General features: G+C 43.1%; 1 protein-coding gene across 5 annotated transcripts in view; it reads left to right on the top strand.

The window, feature by feature from the left end:
* Window positions 1-19,794, top strand: part of PDSS2 (decaprenyl diphosphate synthase subunit 2) — a 270,703-nt gene extending 250,909 nt beyond the window's left edge. The window contains exons 8-11 of one of the 5 annotated variants that reach the window (XM_080805612.1): window positions 6,590-8,080; window positions 8,997-9,090; window positions 19,384-19,519; window positions 19,760-19,794. In XM_080805612.1, the coding sequence (XP_080661738.1) occupies window positions 6,590-6,748 (159 nt within the window). In that variant the 3' untranslated portion in view covers window positions 6,749-8,080; window positions 8,997-9,090; window positions 19,384-19,519; window positions 19,760-19,794. Of the gene's footprint in view, window positions 1-6,589; window positions 8,081-8,996; window positions 9,091-11,141; window positions 12,198-19,383; window positions 19,587-19,759 lie in introns of those variants that run through there. The other 4 variants (XM_080805611.1, XM_080805613.1, XM_080805610.1 and 1 more) reach the window with 4 other exon arrangements.
* The last annotated feature ends 918 nt before the right edge of the window (window positions 19,795-20,712 follow it).

Here is a 20,712-nt window from a genome sequence, read left to right on the forward strand (position 1 = left end):
TTTATGGTCTGGGTGTCCAAAACCATGCGTGCTGGTCCTTTCTTTCACTGAGTCTAGTACCAGGTTGGCGTCCCTTATCACTACTGCATGTTAGTTTCTGCCAGCTTCATAATCCCCATTGGAGAAGCATGGTCCACTTCTCCCACTCGATTAGGAGATGAATGGTCTTTTTCCATAACAGCATGGCCGCCATTTGTTACCTTTCCTCCTTATTCAAGTGTTTTCAACCATTAAAAAAAAAAAAAAAAAAAAAAACCTTTAACATACTGCTTCTACTTCCTTAGTCTCTATTTTTTTTTTAAGATTTTTTATTTATTTATTTGACAGAGATCACAAGTAGGCAGAGAGGCAGGCAGAGAGAGAGAGGGGGAAGCAGGCTCCCCGCTGAGCAGAGAGCCCGACTCGGGGCTCAATCTCAGGACCCCAGGACCATGACCCGAGCTGAAGGCAGAGGCTTTAACCCACTGAGCCACCCAGGTGCCCCTACTTCCTTAGTCTCTATTATCCAGTTTCTACAGAACAAGGTCTACCCTAATTTCCAGATGAGTTTCAGCATCCCCATTCTCTATGGCACTTTCTCTGTTTGGACAAAGGAAAACTTGGGGTTCTCTCCAATTCTGTTCCAGTGCTATAGAGAGGAACAGCTCTGGATGTGCAGAAATGAAACCCAGGCCATTTCTCAGATTTGCTGTTGGCTCTTACCACTCAGCAGATCTCATCCTAATATCTTCTCCTGCAAAATGAGATGAGAAGATAAGACTGGGCTTGGGTTTCTACCAGGTCTGAAAGTCTTTCTTTGGTTTCATTGGAGAGAAGCAGCTGTCTCGCCCACTTCTGCTAAAGCTGCCTAGATCTCATGGCAGGGGCTTGTCTTTACTATTTAAGAGAATTTTTTAACCAAATGGTTTTCAAAAGCATATGATGATTTCTCTAAAGGGTCTCATAAAAGCAACATTTATCACTGAAAAGGTGTTTAATAACACCTTTTAATAAATGTTAAATAATAATGCACTTAACTTTAAGTACTTTGCATCTTTTTCTCTCTGTGTTAATGTCTTTAATTGGATCCTCTAGCAAGGGATTTGGACTTAATTTATTGCAGGTGATGCTACACTTACATAATTATTCAGTTGACTTAATTAGAGATTTAATTATATTAGTGCCCTAAAGTGCTATATCAGAGAAGTAAAAACACAGACTGGTAATTCACCTTTTTGTATTTTTTTACATCACTCACCCTACAACTAAAAATGTTTTTCGAGCCATAAAGGCCAGAGGGCATGCCAGCCTCTTCTAGCCATATCCTAATATGGAAAGTTCTGTCTGTGCATTAGTTTAGGCTTTGCCCAGTCAAAATGTAGGTGAAAGCAAAAGTGGAAAGAATTTTTCCAATTGTGTGGTGAGCCTGGGTGGCTCAGATGGTTAAGCATCTGCCTTTTACCTCAGGTCCTGATCTCCACATCCTGGATTGAGCCCCACATTGGGCTCCCAGCTCAGTGGGGAGTCTGCTTCTCCCTCTCCCTCTGCCTCTCCACTGCTTGTACCCTCTCTGTCTCTCTCTCTCAAATGAATAAATAAAACCTTTAAAAAAAAAAAAAAAAAGAACTTTTCTGATTGTGGTCTTATCTCTTGCATCTCTTAGAACCAAAGTTGTAGGTCCAGTCCCTCAGCAGTCCTTTCAACCCCCTCCAGCTCTGCTGCCCTAGGGCAGCCCCCTAACAGGTGGTCCTGGGAGGAAGCAGCTGTGTTTGTCTCTGTATCTCCCACACCTACTACACACCCACGCCATATAGGTGCACAATACATGGTGGTCAAAACGGTATAAACCCTTGGGGCGCCTGGGTGGCTCAGGAGGTTAAGCCTCTGCCTTCGGCTCAGGTCATGATCTCAGGGTCCTGGGATCGAGCCCCGCATTGGATTCTCTGCTCAGCGGGGAGCCTGCTTCCCCCCCCCCCCGCCCCTTTCTCTGCCTGCCTCTCTGCCTACTTGTGATCTCTCTCTCTGTCTGTCAAATAAATAAATAAAATCTTTTTAAAAAATGTTCATTAATGTTGACTATAATTTTTTTTAAAAGTATAAACCCAATCTATTTTTTTAAGATTTTATTTATTTATTTGAGAGAGAGAGCACGAGCAGCGGGGGGAAGGGTAGAGGGAGAAGCAGACTCCCTGTAGAGCAGGGAGCCTGATGCAGGACTCCATCCCAGGACCCTGGGATCGTGACCTGAGCTGAAGGCAGAGGTTTAACTGACTGAGCCACCCAGGCGCCCCCAACCCAACTATTTTAAAAATACAGTAACTCAAAATATGTACTCCAGCAGGTAAGGTACTCCCAAATCTGGCTAATCATTGGAATGACTTAAGAAGCATTTTTAGGCCTTATTAAATCCGTCTCTAGGATTGGGGCCCAGATATCTGCATTTTAAAGTTCCCCAGGTGAGGGATGCCTGGGTGGCTCAGTCGGTCAAAAGGCTGCCATCACCTCAGGTCATGATCAGGATCCTGGGATCTATCTCTGAGGCAGTCTCCCTGCTCAGCAGGGAGCCTGCTTCTTCCTCTCCCTCTGCCGCTTTCCCTGCTTATACTCTCTCTCTAATAAATAAATAAAATCCCAAAAAAGAGAGGGAGGGAGAGAAATGCAGAATGCAATTGCACAACACAGCCTGATCCTTTCAAAACGGCAATATCATAGGGGAGAAAATATTAAAGTGTCATAACAGATGAATGCAGTGTGTGAACCAGGACTCATCATGATTCAGGGAAAAAAAATTTAAAAAACTAACAAAGACATTTTAGAGCCAACTGGGGAAATTTGCACATGGACTAGATATAACACAATGGTGGAGAATTATTGTTAACTTTCCTAGTTGTGACAATATTCTGGTTATGCAGGAGAGAGTTCTTAGAAGTTGCAGTCAAAACAAGGGTGAAGCCTACTGCAGCCCAACATGTGTTCAAGCCAAGTCCTGCCAGCTCAGAGCCTGTTGTTAAATATTTCAGAAGTTTGTGATTCCACAGTCCTTGATCGCTTGCGATCAGCTGTGATGGGAGTTTTTATACCACAAAAATCTGCAAATGCTACAAACCGGGTTTTTCTCCTCCTGTGGAGAGGTAACTTACCAGCATACCACTGCCCACAGCTTATTTGCAAACGGTTGAGAAAACACATACATACAAGTAGATAAAACAAAAATAGCAAAATATTGACAATTGTTGACTGTCAGTAGAGGTTATGTGGTCATGCATTGCGCTAGACGAGAAGTCAGCAGCCAGTCCGAGAAGACAAAGGTGGAAGTATTTTAGGCTCTGTGGGTGAGCACAGCTCTGCGGCAGCTACTCACCTCTGCAGCTCTGCCACTAGAGCCCAAAGCAGCCACAGACAGTATGTAACTGAACGGACATGGATATGTGCCAATAAAACTTTATTTATAAAAACAGCGGGGGCAGATTGGGCCTGGGGCTGCAGCTTGCCAACTCCTGTGCTAGTCTTTGAACTTTCTGTACTTTTTAAATATTTGATAATAATTTTTTTTTAAATTCAGATTTCTTAGCCTAGTTTTCAGAGCCCTCCTGGATCCCCTGTTACTTACCCCCGTAAGGCTTGTCACAGCAATCTACCTTTATTCCCTGGACACTGTACTCTGGTCTCCTCTGTGCCTTTGTTTAAGCTCTTTCAATAAGATTCCCTTGCTCCCCTCAACCCTGTGACCGCTTACCAACATTCTCAAAACATGCCTCAAATCTCACTACTCTGTAAGGTCTTCTTGAATCTCTTCTAATTACAGTTGATCTCTCATTTCTTTGATCATTTATAGTCCTTTATTTGCCCCATGATTTTGCTGCTTTTTACAGTATGCCCTTAACTAGTTCCTGATCCGTGAAGCGGAGAAGGATCATCGTACTCCTTTCACATAATAGGTGTTCAGTTAACGTCTGCACATGAAATCCATTCATGCATTTATTATGCACGTGCCTGCAGGTACCAACCTAAAGTGTAGAATACAGAATGTTGGCCTAATTTAGGTTTGGGGTAATTAAAGATAATGAAACTTGAGAGCCTGTTCTCTCTTCCTCCCTCCCCTCCCTCCCTTTTGCTTTTCTTCCCCCTTCCTTCCTTCCTTCCTTACCCAACTCCAGCTACCTTTGAGGTTGTTGTGCATGAAGCTACAACAGACTTCATCTTTTGGATGGGTTGGCTTTCTAAGGGCCTGAGGAGGAAGAAGACTTCAGTTGTTTGGAATATGTGTAGTGTTTTAGACACTGTCTAGTACTCTGTGCTGTCTCAGGTAGTTGCCTCCAACAGACCTACAAGGGGCTGATATTACCCCAAGTAGTTAAATGGCTCCTCTAAGATTATAAAGCTACAGTGGGAGTTCGAATCCACCATTTTAGTGCCTTCATGTGTTGAGTGGTTGGCAAGAGACCAGGGCATCCTGGGCTAAAATAGTCCTGAAGTTCACGTGCAGTACGTGGCAATACCCGTGGGGCGGTGAGATTCTGGCAGAGTATAGTGCTCGGTACTGCGGAACAGGGTGTTGGAAACCCTGGCTTCTGACCACAGCTGTGCCACGCCCACCTGTGATCTCGGGTGAGCTGCTGAGCTTCTCTGAGCCTCTGTTTTCTTCTCTGTGTAATTACAGGAATAAAGCAGGTTGTTTCTTTTATGCCTTCATGTTACGTGCTGTATGCAGTAGCTTAAAGTCTAAGGAAGAGATAGACATGGGGATGGAGAATTGAAGTACAACACTGTATAATAATGCTGTACTCCAGGGGGCGCCTGGGTGGCTCAGTCCTTAAGCGTCTGCCTTCTGCTCAGCTCAGGTCATGATCCTAGGGTCCGGGGATCGAGCCCCACACTGGGTTCCCTGCTCAGCACGGCGCCTCCTTCTCCCTCTCCTACTCCCTCCTCTTGTGTTCCCTCTCTCACTGTGTCTCTCTCTGTCAAATAAATAAAATCTTAAAAAAAATAATGCTGTACTCCAGATATGCACAGGGCACTTGGGGAGCCCCAGGGAAAAGAAGAGGCACCCAGCTCCTTAGGGCTCTCATGCCTAGCTGAGCATATTCCGCTCAAGTGGAATTTGGGGAGTTTGAAGGACATGGGGAGATATGGGAACAGTCTCAGGGGAGATAACTGCTGCGAGCAGTTTCCTTAAGTAATGATGATGGGAGAACATAGGCTGGGCAAGGGCTAGATCAGGAAAGGACTTCCTGTGCCTCATGAGAGAGCTTGGACTCTTGTCTTCTGAGGGGTATCAGAAAGTAGTGAAGGGTTTTAAACAAGATCACATTTGCATTTTATAAAGCTCTCCTTGGCAGCGTGACAGATGGAGTCCAGGGTCAAAAACTGGTGGTGGGAAGACTCTTGAGGAAGTGGTTGCATAAAACTACCCAGGCAGGGGATCATGGTCATCTGAACAGAGGTCGAGGCAATGAGCATGAAGAGGGGAGGATAAATTTGAGAGCTCCAAAAGAGACGGAATGGCTAGGACCTAGAGACTCCGTCCGTCCAGATGGATACAGACAACCTCACAATCTCTGTGGCCTCAAACAACAAGATGTGTTCCTTGCCCATGCTCCAGGGCCCACGCAGTTTGGAGAGGCACCTTGGCGCTCAGTGTGGTCACTCCGGAATCCAGCATGAGGAACTTCTTCAGTGTGGCTGGGCCATACGCCACCTTGGGGAAGGCTCTGGAGGGATTTACGTGGATGGTTTAAATGCTACCGCCCAGAAGTGACGTGCATCCCCCACGACTCACGGACTAAAACTTGTCCCTTGGCCCCACCCAATCTTTGGGGGCCAGAGGGCCTGACTGGAAATGAGGCATGAAGGAGGACCCCCCCCACCACGTTTCTGATTTAGGGAGTTAGGTAGAGGCATTCACTGAGAAATAGAAGAGGGAACTGGGGGAAAGGAAAGCGGGCTGACCAAATCACTATAAATCTCTTTCAGCTCTGAAGGGTAGGTAACCCTATTATTGGCCCTTCCCCATCATCCAAAAGAGGGATTAGAAATAAACTCCAGTTGTTGGCAAGAGTTTCCTTTATCCTTTACAAAGGTGTGTTTCAGTTCATTCTTCCCAGTCAAGTAAAGGCTCTTAGTTTTTAAAAATGTAGCGTTCAGACCTCAACTAAGGTGTCTTTCTTGAATTTTCATACGGACTACTGTGTCAGCATATAGCATTTTAAAAAAAAGTCACTAAGTAGGATGTTAATGAAGCCTTCCTCACGTAAGAATATCAGGCTGCTGCGTTCAAAATGCCAGAGATGTAAATGCCCTCCGCCTTCATTACCGCCATCCCCCAGCAGGGCACATTTCAGGATATCAAGGGGTGGGAGCCAGGGAGGAGGTGTCATTAGGCTGATTGGAGCCAATTGTGTTCCTCCGGAGCCCAGACACCTAGCAGCCTTAGGGAACAGTAGTGCCTTCAAATCTTTGGGGACTGGTGTCCTCTTTACCTCTAAAAGAACGTAGCAGAAACAACGAATCCATACTGTGCCTCCCCCCCTCCCCGTTGGCCACCTCCCCTCCCCAATTTAACTGTGGTACCTGAAAAACTGACTTTTATTGTGCATTTGTTTCTTAACAGTTGCGGGAAACAATCAAAGCTGGCAAAGGTGTGACTTCAGCTATTGACCTGTGTCGTTACCATGGAAACAAGGCACTGGAGGCCCTGGAGAGCTTTCCTCCCTCGGAGGCCAGATCTGCTTTAGAAAACATTGTGTTTGCAGTGACCAGGTTTTCGTGACACCAAATTAAAAAGACACTATTGTTCGTTAGCTGGAAAAAACAAAAAACAAAAAACAAAACCTGGGGAATGAGGGGACCGGGAGAGCTTTCGGGATGGCATATCTAAATGTGTTAATGACTTTAAAATCATAATCCATTTTTTTCCCCTTCCTTTTATCACATTGGTAAATGAATCCTGCCTCCTTTTTGGAACTGCTACAAACAAAATTAGAAGAAAAAAGGTCAAGCAGTTTTCACTTGTCACGCCAGCAGCACACTTGAGGCTGCAGTAGCAGAAATAATTAATGAGATTCGCTCCTGTGACCTCAGCAAATGGACAGGAAATAAGTCCTTATTGATTGGACCGAGCCCGGGATGGCGCCGGGGCGGTGGCCTGTGGTTTGCCTTCTAGAGAGGGCAGAGCGAGCTGGAAGCGGCAGGTGTCAAGAGAAACACGATCGGTGCCAACCAGCGAGGACTGTCAAATCAAAAATTAGTGACCAATTGTCATAAGGGACGGTAGTTTTGATAATGAAGAAAAAAAAAATGCGCTTTGTCTCCTTGCAATTATATCTCTGTATCTGTAGGTACAGTATGAATACACTTCGCGCTAACTCGTTTTGGTAAGGGTTTTGTTTTGTTTTTTATGGAAAAATTTGCTGAAAAAATAATGCTAAATATTTGAAGTAGGAGATTAAAATGTTATCATATGTTAACTTGGTTGTAGTAGGAATGGCTTGCTTTTCTTTCTAGAAGACCAAATATTTTTTTTCAAATGCATTTCAAAGACCCAAACTCTTTTTTTTTTTAAAGCCAAACAGGATGCTTTTTTTCAAGTCGGATGTATTCATTTGTCATATTTCGGTGTAGAGGATACCTTTACAACTTTTACGAGTGTCACATACATAACTGTTGATCTGGGGAATAAACTGGTGATTTTTTTTTTTTTAAATTCAGAATGTCAGATTTGGGTCTTGAACCACAGACATCCAATTAGAGAGAGAATACAAGCAATCTCACAGGCCTGCAATCAGACACCGTCTCTGTGTGGTTCATAGGAGATGATTTTTGTGGTTTGCATGCATGCAATATGAGAAGACTGTGGACAAGAAGGCTGAGTTTACATAAATGATCCAGATTGAGACTCAGCTACCTTTCTTCCTTATGTGGTGTAATTACAGCCCTATCTGCAGACAGTGAACACAGCAAACAGATTTTATTACCTCGTTCACTCAAACACTAAGTGAAGTTATTTTAGTTAAATTCCTTCCCCCCAAAGTTACGAAACCATTTTATCAGGACCCAGCATGCAGCCTGCGATGAAGAGAAAATGTGAGCTGCAGAGGTTAAGGTATTGTATTATGAAATATTTTTTAATATACTTAAAATATTATAATTGTGTAGTTTATGCTACCACAATTTAAACGCCTGTAGATTTAGCTTCAGAGAATGCTTTTCTGTTTGAAACGGTCTTTTCTTGAGAAATTGGCTTAATTAGTAACTCTGGTTGGCAGTGTTAGATCAGACTAGGTTTTAATCATTAACTTCTACCAAGGAGGAGTCCTGCTTTTTGTTCTGTAGATGTGCAGGAACTTACCCCGACCTGTCGGTTTTCCGAAGCGGGTGGTCGGGTGCTCTGAGGCCCTATTCCTGGGCTCTTCTGTTTCTGCTTTAGCAGCTGGTTTGTTGGGTGACCTTGAGCAAGTCACTTCCCCCTGAGCCTCAACTTCCTCCTCTGTTAAATAAATGAGAGAATGTATGAAGTCCCTTCCGGCCTTGTTTTATTTTCTAAAAGACTGTCATTTCTGACCCTGGATAGCAGAGATGCTCTGTGAGGTTCAGGGAGGAGGAAAGGTGAGACCCAGGGGGAGAGAGGCTACGAAGGAGTGCATAAAACTTAAAGGCAAATTTCCTCCGACACTGCCTCGTGGTTTAGGGCCTACAATATCCCTAGCTCTCTTTTGTATGGCCTGTAATCCTGGAGTCTTCTGTTTCAGCACCTGACTTTCTGCTTTCTCTGGGACCTTTCCTCCCCCGGCTCAGGTGTCCTGCCCTCAGTGTTAAGGGAGCTCTGCCTCTGTCTTCCTGCTCAGCAAAGCTCTGTCTTCCCCCTCAGCAAAGTTCTCACTCCCAACCTCCCCGCGTGCTTTTGTTAAACATAACACTGTTGGGTAATTCACTCTCCAGCTTTAAATGGTGAGAGTGTTTCTTCTTGCCCCTTCTTTAGAGATGTTTGTTTATTAACTCTTATGTCCTTATAATTTCAGATAATTTAGGGAGAAATTTGGGGCACCAAGACATGCCTAATCACACCTCTTAGTCTACCACCTGGGTGCGGCCAGGGACATGACTGTCGACCAGGTAAGACTCTGGCCTCAGAATGTCCCCTCCACCCCTCTCCATCGCCCCCCATCCCCAGTTTCTTGCTAGAGGAGAATTCCTTCATTAGCCATTGTGCTGGTCCCCCCCAACTTGCAAGTTGGCTCCTCCAAACCTCATTCAGTTCAGGCTCCTAAAACCAGCCACACTCTCCTCCCTGTCAGTCTTGTCTTGCTCCAGTGTGCGTAGGCTGCAACAGCGAGGGCCTTGAGTGCACACTGAGTGCGCGCTCTCTTGTTGCCGTCCCACAGCCACGCCCTGGGGGTAAGCCTCTGACCCTCTACAGATGCAGAAGCAGGCCTAGGGGACCACCTCTGACCGCCCGGCCTGCCCTCCCTCCCCACCTCCCCACCAGAGAGTCTTTCCAGGTAGCGCCCGGTTCTCTCTTCCTCTGCTTCTCTTTCCTGCTTTCCAAGATCTCGAGCCTGTGGCCTCCTATCTCCTTCCTGCCCCGATTCCTGATCTTCAGTCTCTCCTCTGCTGACTGACTATATGTGTTCCATCCTCCCTCCGTATCCCCAAAACGAACTTCCTCCCTTCATGCTGTGTGTTCCTCTGCCTCCATATTTTTTCTTCTCAGCATCACCAACCCATTTTCTTACAGTCTCCTGGCTCTTTAACCCTTGCAGCTGGTCACTACCAGCCCCCACCACCTAGACCAGGATGGAGCTTTAGGTGCTCCGAGAATCCTGTGGAACAGATCCCTTGGGTCTCTCCCCGCACAACACTGGGATGGCCTTCCGGCAGACGGCGGCCAGACGTCCCCCCCAGCATTCCAGGTCTCTAACGCAGCCCCTCTCCTTGGGCACACCTTGACCCAACTCTGTGCAGGTCCTTCCCCCTTCTCCGTCCTCCTTCATACCTGACCTATCTCTTAGTTGCACCACAGGAGACATTCTTTTCTAAACACTTACATTCTATTTTCCCAGAAACTAAAAAGCAGTTTCCTGCCCCACTAAGTTTTCTGCTTTTAAATTCCCCAACTTGGAACCCCTGTTTCCTGGCATACAAAAACAGTATCAGTGAGATACGGATTAGATAGTGAGCTGTTTGCCTTTATGATGACTTTGAAAGAAGATACAGTTTATGACTATCATTAAACTTTGTTGTAAGTTTTACTTGATAATACTAAATCCCCTTCATGTTTTCTTGCTCACATAATGTGGTTTATGTAGGCACACCGAAAAATAAGTTATCAGTGTCATTATTGGCCTGGTGCAGGTCTCATACACTAGTGTTTGAGACTGTGTCTTACCCACGACAGTATTCCTGCTATGGCCCAGGATGTGGGTGATACCAACAAGTTGGGATAAAAGACATATACATTGGTACAAAATGCTCCAAAAAGATAGAGACCTTTTTTTAGGCCCAGTATCTGCAACACACGGAACGCCAGTGACCGCAGAGCAGTTGGAATCATCCATGATGAGCTTTTTTCAAAGCCGGAGAAGGTGCTCCAACATGGCCATCTCCAGGCAAGCAGGTCTGGGGGAATTATGTCTGATCAACAAAAGTACAGCTAAAGGATACGTCTCCTTTTTTTTTTTTTTTAAGACTCTAGCTAATCAGCAAGTTCATCACTGATAAAGAGAACCTTGCTTTTCAGAAAACCGTTGTCAAGCTCCTTCCTAGAGTTCTTAATTTCAGGAAGCTCCTTTCCTGCCACTTCATTTATCTTCCCACTTGGAAATCCTATTGTTAAGATCACCTTTCTGACCAATAGATGCTCCAGAATTTATCTTTATAATCTGAAATGACTGTCCCTCACGGTAGAGCAGACATGCCACACCTTTGTTAAAGCATAAAAGGGCAGAAATGAATTGGACTGGTTCTTGAATTCATTAAACTGTGAGGACATAATTGTCATTCCATTATTATTAATAGTTTCCATTATTGTTAATCGTGTTTTAGTAATACTAAAGCTATTTGCACTTTCTTTTACAAGCATAAAGCAATCTAACAAAATAATCATTTGCTTCTTTCTCTTCCCTACCTTCAGTCCTGATCTCAAATTAACTGTTTTCTTCTTTCAGAATGGGTCCTGCCTTTCCATTAAGGAGATAAAATGCTTCTAAAGGTGACTGAAGGGGCACCTGGGTGGCTCCGTGGGTTGAAGGACTTGCCTTCGGCTCAGCTCATGATCCCAGGGTCCTGGGATCGATCCCCTCATCGACCTCCCTGCTCAGCGGGGAGTCTGCTTCTCCTTCTCCCACTGCTGTTCCCCCTGCTTGTGCTCTCTCTAATAAATAAATAAAATCTTTAAAAAAAAAAAAAAGTACATACATAATAAAGGTGACTAAAAACCAAGTGTCACCTGGGGAGAGTCTAGAGGGGCCAGACCTGATGGTGGGATCCACCTTTCTCTAGGTCACCCCACCTGCCCTTGGGGCACTGATGTGCTAAGTTTTCAGCCTGCCCTGGTGGAGGAATGTTCATAGTTCCATCTGTCTGTCTGTCTCTGTCTGTCTTTCTTTCTTTCTTCCTTTCTTTATTTCAGACTTTATTTATTTGACAGAGAGAGAGAACACAAACAGGGGGAGTGGGAGAGGGAGAAGCAGGCTCTTGGCTGAGCAGGGAGCCCGATGTGGGGCTTGATCCCAGGACCCTGGGATGATGACCTGAGCCACCCAGGTGCCCCGGCATGTTCATATTTCTTTCTTTTCTGTAGAAAGAGAAAGTTTCTCAGGCTTTTATTCTTTTTCATTCTTTGGAGATGCTGACCATCTTCCTACAAAAGCTACATCAGCTTCCTTTCAACTTGATCTGCTCATTTCCAGGACTGACAGTGTACCCATCACTGCGCATCCTATGAGCAAACAAGTGGGTCACCCCTGCCTTGACTGTTGGGGTAGCTAAAATTTTACTTTTTGAGCACATAAAAAAAAAATTTTTTTTTTAAGATTTTATTTCTTTATTTGTCAGAGAGAGAGAGAAAGAGCACAAGCAGGGAGAGCCACAGGCCCAGGTAGAAAGAGGCTCCCCACTGAGCAGGGAGCCCCATGCAGGATTTGATCCCAGGTACCTGGCATCATGACCTGACCCAAAGGCAGACGCTTCACTGACTGAGCCACCCAGATGTTCCCCCTACCAAAAAAAATTTTTCAAGTAAGCTCTGTGCACAATGTGGGGCTTGAACACGTTTAAGTAAATAACAACTTTAAAAATTTTTTGGAAAATAGAAAAAAATTAATCATTCACAGTCTCACCATGCTAACATAATCATCTCACCATTTCGTTTCTATTTCAGCCTTTTCTATCATGCATATCTTTTTTTTTTTGCGTGGGTCTAATTATAGTATAAATTTAACTTTGGGTCCTGCTGTTTTCACATAACGTATCATAAACATTTTTCCATGATGTTGCAGATTTTATAACCATTATTAATAAGCAGGTTAAATTCTAAAGGCAGCTAAATTTCTATTCCCGGTCGGATTCTGCAGTATAAATAGGTATACAGTAAATACTCCATAAGAAAACCTCCTGGGGCGCCTGGGTGGCTCAGTGGGTTAAGCCTCTGCCTTCAGCTCAAGTCATGATCTCAGGGTCATGGGATCAAGCCCTGCAACACGCTCTCTGCTCAGCAGGGAGTCTGCTTCCCTTCTTCTCTCTCTCTCTCTGCCTGCCTCTCTGCCTACTTGTGATCTCTCTCTCTGTCAAATAAATAAAATAAATCTTTTTTTTTAAAAAGAAAGAGGGGCGCCTGGGTGGCTCAGTGGGTTAGAGCCTCTGCCTTTGGCTCAGGTCATGGTCCCGGGGTCCTGGGATCGAGCCCCACATCGGGCTCTCTGCTCGGCAGGGATCCTGCTTCCCTGTCTCTCTCTGCCTGCCTCTCTGCCTACTTGTGATCTCGTTCTCTCTGTCAAATAAATAAAATCTTTAAAAATTTTTAAAAAAATTAAAAATTAAAAATTAAAAAAATAAAAATAAAAAAAGAAAGAAAGAAAAGAAAAAGAAAAACTCCTAACCTGTAGCACCGGGGTGGCTCAGTCTGTTGGGCATCTGCCTTCAGCTCTGGCCCTGATTCCAGGAACCTACAATGGGGCCCTATATGAGGTTCCCTGCTCAGTGGGAGACGGCTTCTCCCTTTCCCTCTGCACCTTCTCACCCCAACTCATGCTCTCTTGCTCACTTGCTCTCTTGCTCACTCACTCTCTCAGATAAATAAATACAATCTTAAAAAAAAGAAAAAAACCTCCTAACCTGCTACAAAGAAAGTCTTTGAACTTGGAAAAATAATGCTCCTGTGGTTTCTCCCAAGTAGCAGGTTAAAACTGTGGAACCAAAACAAAACAAAAAGCTGTGGAACAAATTCCTTTAAAATTCTGCAACTTGAACGATTAATTTTTTTTTGGTTGGTGGTTCCATTCCCGCAAAATAATGACTTCTTCCTTCCCACTGAAGTTCACAATCGAAGGAAGGAAAGGGCCTCAGTCAATAATCAGAACCTTCTGCTCTTGGCAAAGACCACAGAGAAATGATCTCGTAGGAGATGAGAAGCCATCTTTGCTTGAAAGTGTAGGGGAATAAAATGGGCCACTCAAAAATGTGCTGCTTTACGGGAGATGGTGGTGGGGAAATGGACATTGGGGAGGGTATGGGCTATGATGAGTGCTGTGAAATGTGTAAACCTGGCGATTCACAGACCTGTACCCCTGGGGATAAAAATACATTATATGTTTATTAAAATAAAAAATTTTTTTAAAAAATGTGCTGCTTTGGCACAATGGTTATTTTGAATTAAAGGTATTTGAGGGGTACCTGGATGGCTCAGTAGGATGAGCACGCAACTCTTGATCTCAGGGTTGTGAGTTCAAGGCCCATGTTGAGTATAGAGATTACTTAAAAATAAAATCTTAAAAAAAAAAAAAAGTAATTGAGAAACAGCCTGTGCAAGAAGGACCCTCTGACCCTCCTTTATCCTTCTGAAAGCAGGAAATAAATCTCCCATGTAAAAGGTACCCTTCCTCTACCAGGAGGAAGAGAGACATCCTCATCACAAGAAAGAGGAATTTAGGGCTGAGAAGGCCATAGAAACAAATTTTGTTACTTCTTCACTACTACCCCCAAGCCCAAACCTCTTTGTCTTGTCAGCTCTTCACAAATTAATTCTTTGTCTAAAAGGTATAAAAGCTGCTTGCTTTGGTTATTATTTGAGTTTCATATTTTTATGGGCTCCTTACATACAAAATTAAATTTGCTTTTCTCCTGTTAACCTGTCTTCTGTCTATTTAATGATTAAGCCAGCCAAAGAACCTAGAAAGGAATAAGGAAAAAATGTCCTTCCCCTACAGAAGACTTGGGAGAAGGAAACTTCTAGGGTCTGTTCAAGGGAAACAAAATAATCTATATCTGACTCCGATCATTCATGCTATAAAAGTATGAGCTTATTGTGTTTTGTTATGATCTTGTTTCATTTGGGTCTTTTTCTTTTTAAGCCTAGAAAACATCATTCTCAAAGAATTAAGCTACACTTGAAATCTTCCCTTCCTTAAGTTAATCATTGTAATTTTCCTATTTGCATTATTTTTCACTTCCTTTTCCCCTCGCTTCCTCAGTATTTGTCACTTCCTGTTTGCGTTATTTCTTACTCAAAACAGCATTTTGCTGATTTCTGCCACCATAATTACATCATGAATTGCCTAGTAACCTGAACTCGTATACACAGAATATGATCAATTTATTGTGAACTTTCTAATTGCTGCCTGTTTATGCTTCTCTTTCCTTATATCCTTCTTTCCTTCCTTTTTATGAACATCAGGATTGCTTTAATTGCATTCTTTTTTATTTTATTTATTTTTTTTCCAAAGATTTTATTTATTTATTTGACAGACAGAGATCCCAAGTAGGCAGAGAGGCAGGCAGAGAGAGAGGAAGGGAAGCAGGCTCCCTGCCGAGCAGAGAGCCTGATGCGGGGCTCGATCCCAGGACCCTGGGATCATGACCTGAGCCGAAGGCAGAGGCCTCAACCCACTGAGCCACCCAGGTGCCCCAATTGCATTCTTTTTTAAAAGCAGCTTAAGTGAAGTATAGTTTACATACCATAAAATTCATCTAGTTATGGAATTGGATGATTTTTAGTAAGTATACAAAGTTGTGAACACGTCACCACATTTCAGTGTTAAATATCCCTTGTGCCCACTCACAGTCAATCCTTGGGCAGCCACTTATCTACTCTCCGTCTATAGATTTGCCTTCTCTGGACATTTTATGTAAATGGAGTTATACTTTTTTACATCTGGTTTCCATCATTTAACATCATGTTTTTGAGGTTTATTCATTTTGTAGCACTAATCATTACTCCTTTTTTTTGCTAAATAGTGTTCCATGATAGGGATTTGCCACATTTGTTTATCTGTTTACCAGCTGATTGGCATTTGGGTTGTTTCTACATTTTACCTATTATGAATAATGCTGCTATGAATATTCAAGAACAAGTCTTGGTGCGGACAAGTTTTCATTTCTCTTAGATTCCTAAGAGTAAAATTCATGGTAAATTTATGTTTAACATTTTAGAAATTGCTAAGCTATTTCCCAAGTAGTATCATTTACATTTCTACCAGCAACACATGTAGATTCCAGTTTCTTCACATCTTTACCAACCCTTGATAGTCTCATTTTTATTATAGCTATTCTAGTAGAAATGAGATAGTATCTCATTGTGATTTTTAAATTTTTTTTAAGATTTTATTTATTTATTTGACAGAGAGAGAGAGGGAGAGAGAGAGCGAGCACAGGCAGAGGCAGAGGGAGAAGCAGGCTCCCCACCAAGCAAGGAGCCCGATGTGGGACTCGATCCCAGGACGCTGGGATCATGACCTGAGCCGAAGGCAGCTGCTTAACCAACTGAGCCACCCAGGCGTCCCTCTCATTGTGATTTTTGTTTGCATTTCCCTAATGACTAATGATGTTAAGCATCCTCTTATGAGCATATTAGCTGTTTATATTTCTTCTTTGGTGAAATGTCTATTCAAACATTTCACCCATTTCTTAATTGGGTTATTGTCTTATTGAATTATAAGCATTTTTTTAAAGATTTATTTATTTTAGAGAGAGAAAGAGCATGTGCAAGTAGAGGGAGGGTAGAGGGAGAGATCTTCAAGCAGACTCCCTACTAAGCACAGAGTCTGATGTGGGGCTCAGTCCCACAACCCTGAGATCATCACCTGAGCCAAAAGGAAGAGTCAAACACTCAACCAACTGAGTCATCCAGGTGCCCCAAGTTATAAGCATTCCTGATATATTCTGGATACAAGTTCTTTATCAAATATATTTTACTCCCATTCTATTACCTGATTTCATGTTCATAATGATGGAATTTTTTTTTGTTTGCTTTTAATTTCAGGAGCAAGCATGAATGGGGGAAGGGGGAGAAGGAGAAGCAGACTGCCTGCGGAGCAGAGAACCCGATGTGGGACTTGGTCCCAGGACCCCAGGATCATGACCTGAGCTGAAGGCAGATGTTTAACTGACTGAGCCACCCAGGCGCCCCCATAATGGTGTCTTTTAAAGCACAAAAGTCTTGGGGCACCTGGGTGGCTCAGTGGGTTAAAGCCTCTGCCTTCGGCTCAGGTCATGATCCCAGGGTCCTGGGATGGAGCCCCACATCGGGCTCTCTGCTCAGCGGGGAGCCTGCTTCCCCCTCTCTCTCTGCCTGCCTCTCTGCCTACTTGTGATCTCTGTCTGTCAAATAAATAAATAGAATCTTTAAAAAAAATAAAAAATAAAGCATAAAAGTCTTTAATTTTGATTAAGTCCAACTTGTTAACTTTTTTTGAACAGATCATGCTTTTGGTGTCATATCTAAGGCATCATTGCCTAATCCAAAATGACAAAGATTGTTTCTAATGTTCTTTTCTTAAAGTTTTATATATTTAGCTCTTAAGCTTAGGTCTTTGATTAATTTTCAGTTATTTTTTATATATGGTGTGAGATAAATCAGGGTTTCTTGTCCTCAGCACTGTTGACACATCAGGCTGGGTCATTTGCTGTGGGGGTCTGCCCTGTGCCTTGTTAGATATTCATCAGCATCTCTGGCTTCTACCCAGTAAGTGTCAGTAGCACCCTTGCCCGCAGTTGTGACAACCAAAGTTGTCTCCAGACATTGCCAAATGTACTCTCCCTTTGGGAAGCCCAAATTACCCCCATTGAAAACCACTGAATTAAATAAAAAATTTTTGTATGTGGATATCCATTTGTTCTAGAGAAACCTTTTGTTGAAAAAACTATTCTTTCCCCCTTTGAATTGCCTTGGTAACTTTGCGGAAAATCAATTGGCCATAAATATAAAGGTTTGTTTCTGGAATCTCAATTCTGTTCCATTGATCTCTCTCTTTCCTTAAGGCAGTATCATACCGTCTTGATTACTATAGCTCTATATTAAGTCTTAAAATTGGGAAGTGTTGGGGCGGCTCAGTCAGTTAAGTGTCTGCCTTTAGCTCAAGTCATGATCTCCATGTCCTGGGATCGAGCCCCGCATCAGGCTCCCTACTCAGTGAGGAACCTGCTTCTCCCTCTCCCTCTGCCACTCCCCTGTTTGTGCTTGCTCTCTTTCTGTCAAATAAATTAATAAATAAATATTTTTAAAAAATAAAATAAAATTGGGAAGTGTAAGTCCTCCAACTTATTTTTTTTCATTTAACTTTTTTTTTTTTAAGATTTTATTTATTCATTTGAAAAAGACAGAGAAAGCACAGGCAGGGGAGAGGGAGAAGCAGACTCCCCGCTGAGCTGGGAGTCCCGCAAGGGATTGATCTCATGACCCTGAGATCATGACCTGAGCCAGAATCAAGAGTCAGCTGCCTAACAGACTGAGGTGCCCCACATTTCACAAGTAGATTCACAAGTAGTTATAAGAAATAATACAGAGAGATTCCATGTACCCTTTATAGTTTCCCCCAATGGTAACATCTTATAAAACTGTAATACAGTACCACGGCTAAGATAATGAGATTGTTACAGACCATCAATCTTATTCAGATTTCCCCATTTATCCTTGTAATTCTTTTTCAAAGCTGTTTTGGCCACTCTGGCATTTCCATAAAAAAGTTCTGTGAGTAGCTTGTCAATTTCTACAAAAGAGACTTCTGGGATTTTGACAGGGATTGTACTGAATATATAGATACAATTTTGGTAAATTGCCATCATAGCAATACTAATCTCCTTTTTTTAAAAAGATTTTATTTATTTATTTGACAGAGGGAGAGAAATCACAAGTAGTCAGAGAGGCAGGCAGAGGGGGAGGGGGAAGCAGATCCCCTGCTGAGCAGGGAGCCCAATGCTGGGTTCCATCCCAGGACCCTGAGATCATGACCTGAGCCAAAGGCAGAGGCTTAACCCACTAAGCCACCCAGGTGCCCCAAATATTAATCTTCTAATCCATGAGTCATGATTTTCTTTTCCTTTTTTTAATTGTGGATATATTATATATATATATATTTTTTTAGACATAACATGTACCATTCTAGTCATTTTAAGTGTACAATTAAGTGATATTAATTATATTCACACAGTTGTGCAACCATTACCACTATCTACTTCCACAACTTTTCCATTACCCCAAACAGAAACCATGTTTTTATTCTTTTTTTTTTTTTAATTTATTTATTTGTTAGAGAGAGAGAGAGCGAGCCCAGGCAGACAGAGTGGTAGGCAGAGGCAGAGGGAGAAGCAGGCTCCCTGCGGAGCAAGGAGCCCGATGTGGGACTCGATCCCAGGACGCTGGGATCATGACCTGAGCTGAAGGCAGCCGCTTAACCAACTGAGCCACCCAGGCGTCCCCATGTTTTTATTCTTTAAAACAATAGTGAAATTGTCAACTTACTAGTTACTGTACCGTCTTCTATGGCCTCCAAAGTCTTAACCCCCGCCCCAGGTCAGTAATTTAGTACCAAACCGTGAATCCCAGAGAATCCTGATAATTACTTTTGGAGAAAAATAGAATCTTTGTTAAGAAACTGGTCTTTAGGGGCACTTGGATGGCTCAGTCGTTAGGCATCTGCATTTGGCTCAGGTCGTGATCCCAGGGTCCTGGGATCAAGCCCCGCATTGGGCTCTCTGCTCAGCAGGGAACCTGTTTCTCCCTCTCTCTCTCTCTCTGCCTGCTGCTCTGCCTACTTGCGATCTCTCTGTTAAATAAATAAATTAAATCTTTTAAGAAAAGAAAGAAACTGGTCTTTAGAGTCTTCAGATCCCAGCTCTGCCACTGACAGGCAGGTTACTTACCTTCTCTGAATCTTAAGTTATCATGCACAATTTGGACATTCTTATTTCTCTCAGTCTTCTAGGTGTGGTCTTCACTGAATGGGGAGCAGAGACCCCCAGCGATCCTCAGCAGCCTGCAGGCCCTGGCCACAGAGCGAAGATGCACATTACCTAAGAACATATTATTTTCCCCCCACAAAGCTAAAGTTAGGTAATTTAACTATAAATGATTTTTTGAAGTTTTATGTCATACAAAATACACATATTATGGAATTAAATGTAAGCTTTGCATTTATTTTAATATAAAATGTAAGACTTAAGGGACACCTGGCTAGCTCAATGTAGACTCTTGATCTCAGGGGTCGTGAGTTCCAGCCCCAAGTTGGGCATAGAGCTTATTTTATTTTATTTATTTATTTTTAAAGATTTTATTTATTGATTTAATTGACAGAGAGAGAGTGAGGGGGAGCACAAACGGGAGAGGAGCAGTGGGAGAAGGAGAAGCAGACTCCCCACTGAGCAGGAAGTCTGACGTGGGACTCGATCCCAGGACCCTGGGACCCTGACCTGAGCTAAAGGCAGACACCTAATGACTGAGCCACCCAGGTGCCCCTAGAGCTTACTTTAAATACATAAATAAATCAAATAAAACGTAGGCTTAAAAAAATATAGAGTTTGTATTGGGTGTTCTGAGCTCAACCTACTTCCCTTCCACATCCCACATTCCACTTAGCAAGTCTTTACCCTCTAGTCTCCCTCCCACCCTGATAGGTACTCACTTCCCATTCACAGCCCTTTTTCCTACAGAACCTTAGAATCTTTAACACAGCATACCAGGCAGCAGCTATTAAAATTTCAGAACCAGCACACAAGTTGAGGTCTATCTGCCATCTCCGTTCAACTAGCTAACAACTGTTTGTTTCATATTTTATCATTTGGGAGTATTTGAAATAGAATCAATAGCCCCAAAAATCAAAGTGATTTTATTTACTCTTGGCCTTCTAAGTGTTACATTCTTTCTTTCAGATGATTTTATTTTCTCCTCTTTATATATAAACTGTCATGATAAAGACAATGAAGGCATCATGTGATAGGTTGACTTTTAAAATGGCAGTATCTGGGGCACCTGGGTGGCTCAGTTCGTTAAGCATCTGCCTTCAACTCAGGTCATGATCCTGGAGTCCCAGGATCAAGCCCCGCATTGGGCTTCCTGCTCAGCGGACATTCTGCTTCTCCCTTTCTCTCTGCCCCTCACCCCACTCGAGTCTGCTTCTCCCTCTGCTCCTTACCCCACTTCTGCTCTCTCTCAAATAAAATATTTTTTAAAAAATAAAAATGAAAAAATAATTTAAAAATAAAAATGGCAGTATCTGTCCGGCTATCCAAGTCTTCTGGCCCCAAGGT

Source organism: Martes martes (genome assembly GCF_963455335.1).
Source record: "Martes martes genome assembly, chromosome: 6".
In the NCBI taxonomy this organism is placed as follows: Eukaryota; Metazoa; Chordata; class Mammalia; order Carnivora; family Mustelidae; genus Martes; species Martes martes.